Here is a 2,500-nt window from a genome sequence, read left to right on the forward strand (position 1 = left end):
TCAGATGTTGTTGTAGGAGGCATTTGATGCAGAAATTGAAGAGTTAAAAAAAAATGTTTATGTATGTTTTTAGAGAAATGTTGTAATATTGCAACATTGGGCTTTATGGGAGCAGAATTTCTGTATTTGTACTCACGTTGTCCGAACAACTAAGCGTTCAATTGCAGGGTTGATTGCTTACTTAGCCCCATAATGGTTTATACCATTAATAATAATCACACATTAGTTATATTTTTATGAAGTCATTTATTACAAATATAAAAAATATGAAACAAGATAAAACTCTTAAAAAACGCTTTTTCCCCCTCTTTTATAATAGCAACAATTATATAACAAGCTCTAAATGAAATTTGATGCATCTGTTCCACAATAACTACATATGTACATGCTCTAGACCAGGGGTCACCAACGCGGTGCCCGCGGGCACCAGGTAGCCCGTAAGGACCAGATGAGTAGCCCGCTGGCCTGTTCTAAAAATAGCTCAAATAGCAGCACTTACCAGTGAGTTGCCTCTATTTTTTAAATTGTATTTATTTACTAGCAAGCTGGTGTCGCTTTGCCCGACATTTTTAATTCTAAGAGAGACAAAACTCGAATACAATTTGAAAATCCAAGAAAATATTTTATAGACTTGGTCTTCACTTGTTTAAATAAATTCATAATTTTTTTTACTTTGCTTCTTATAACTTTCAGAAAGACAATTTTAGAGACAAAATACAGCCTTAAAAATGATTTTAGGATTTTTAAACACATATACCTTTTTACCTTTTAAATTCCTTCCTCTTCTTTCCTGACAATTTAAATCAATGTTCAAGTAAATGTATTTTTTTTATTGTAAAGAATAATAAATACATTTTAATTTAATTCTTCATTTTAGCTTCTGTTTTTTCGACGAAGAATAATTGTGAAATATTTATTCAAACTTATTATGATTAAAATTCAAAAAAATTCTTCTGGCAAATCTAGAAAATCTGTAGAATCAAATTTAAATCTTATTTCAAAGTCTTTTGAATTTATTTTAAAATGTTTGTTCTGGAAAATCTAGAAGAAATAATGATTTGTCTTTGTTAGAAATATAGCTTGGTCCAATTTGTTATATATTCTAACAAAGTGCAGATTGGATTTTAACCTATTTAAAACATGTCATCAAAATTATAAAATTAATCTTAATCAGGAAAAATTACTAATGATGTTCCATAAATTATTTTTTTTATTTTTTCTAAAAGATTCGAAATAGCTAGTTTTTCTCTTCTTTTTTTCGGTTGAATTTTGGATTTTAAAGAGTCGAAATTGAAGATAAACTATGTTTCAAAATGTAATTGTCATTTTTTTCGTGTTTTCTCCTCTTTTAAACCGTTCAATTAAGTGTAAATATCATTAATTATTAATAATAACATAGAGTTAAAGGTAAATTGAGCAAATTGGCTATTTCTGGCAATTTATTGAAGTGTGCATCAAACTGGTAGCCCTTCGCATTAATCACTACCCAAGAAGTAGCTCTTGCTTTCAAAAAGGTTGGTGACCCCTGCTCTAGACATTGTAATAACAACCAAAAAATATATAAAAGACATTTTAATTACTTGAATCTGATGAATCCAGTCCAATGAAACAAATAGATTTTGTTCGAAGGAAACCTTGGGAGGTTGTGTGAGTTCATGGCCAGAAGGCGTGACTTATAAACAAATGTATGATCCAATAGCCTTGTGAGACTGAACAATAGGACCCAATGACTATGTAAATGTGGTAGAAAAATAAAAAAATATAAAACAGATTGTTTTTTAGGATGGTTAAAGGTAACGTTGTAATTTTACAACAAGGGGTGTTACAGGGTTAACAGGAGCACAATATATAAAACACTTTCACCTACAAAACTAAACAAATACAACAATTTGTGCAGATTCAATGCTACAAAAATGCATGCGGGGTTTGAAGCATGATACTGATAAAGCATGCTCCCCGCTACTTGAGAAGAAGTCCCAACTGGCATGTTCAATATTTAGTTTTGCAATAAAACGATAGGACTTGTCTTGTTTACCTTGAAGAAGGCAAACCACTTGTAGCCGTTGATGACCACCTCAAAGCCCTGGTTGTAAACCAGAGTGAAGAAGCCCAGGTTTCCCACCTCGTCTTTGGCCACGGAAAGTTTCTCCAGCGTCACCGCCATCGTGTTCTCGCTTGTGGCTGCAAAAGACAAAAACAAACGTATATTTCGAATGATGTTACGTGGTAATGACCCACTTTCACTATTAAACATTTAGTGTAGCAGGAAGCGTTAAAAGATGCTAAAAGATGATTTCAACTACAAATAGCAGCAGAAGTAACACAAGTGTTGTTTGGAGTCTTGGTGTCATGTGACACGGACAACTGTTTATAGCAGAGCAGGAGTTACCAACCTTTTTGAAAGCAAGAGCTACTTCTTGGGTAGTGATTAATGCGAAGGGCTACCAGTTTGATACACACTTCAATAAATTGCCAGAAATAGCCAATTTGCTCAATTTAC

General features: G+C 32.6%; 1 protein-coding gene across 1 annotated transcript in view; it reads right to left on the reverse strand.

Moving 5' to 3' along the window:
• ctsc (cathepsin C) overlaps nt 1-2,500 on the reverse strand; it is a 29,125-nt gene that overhangs the window by 23,268 nt on the left and 3,357 nt on the right. The window contains 1 exon segment of the mRNA XM_062067263.1: nt 2,036-2,181. Coding sequence (XP_061923247.1) covers nt 2,036-2,181 — 146 coding nt within the window.

Source organism: Entelurus aequoreus, linkage group LG13 (genome assembly GCF_033978785.1).
Source record: "Entelurus aequoreus isolate RoL-2023_Sb linkage group LG13, RoL_Eaeq_v1.1, whole genome shotgun sequence".
In the NCBI taxonomy this organism is placed as follows: domain Eukaryota; kingdom Metazoa; phylum Chordata; class Actinopteri; order Syngnathiformes; family Syngnathidae; genus Entelurus; species Entelurus aequoreus.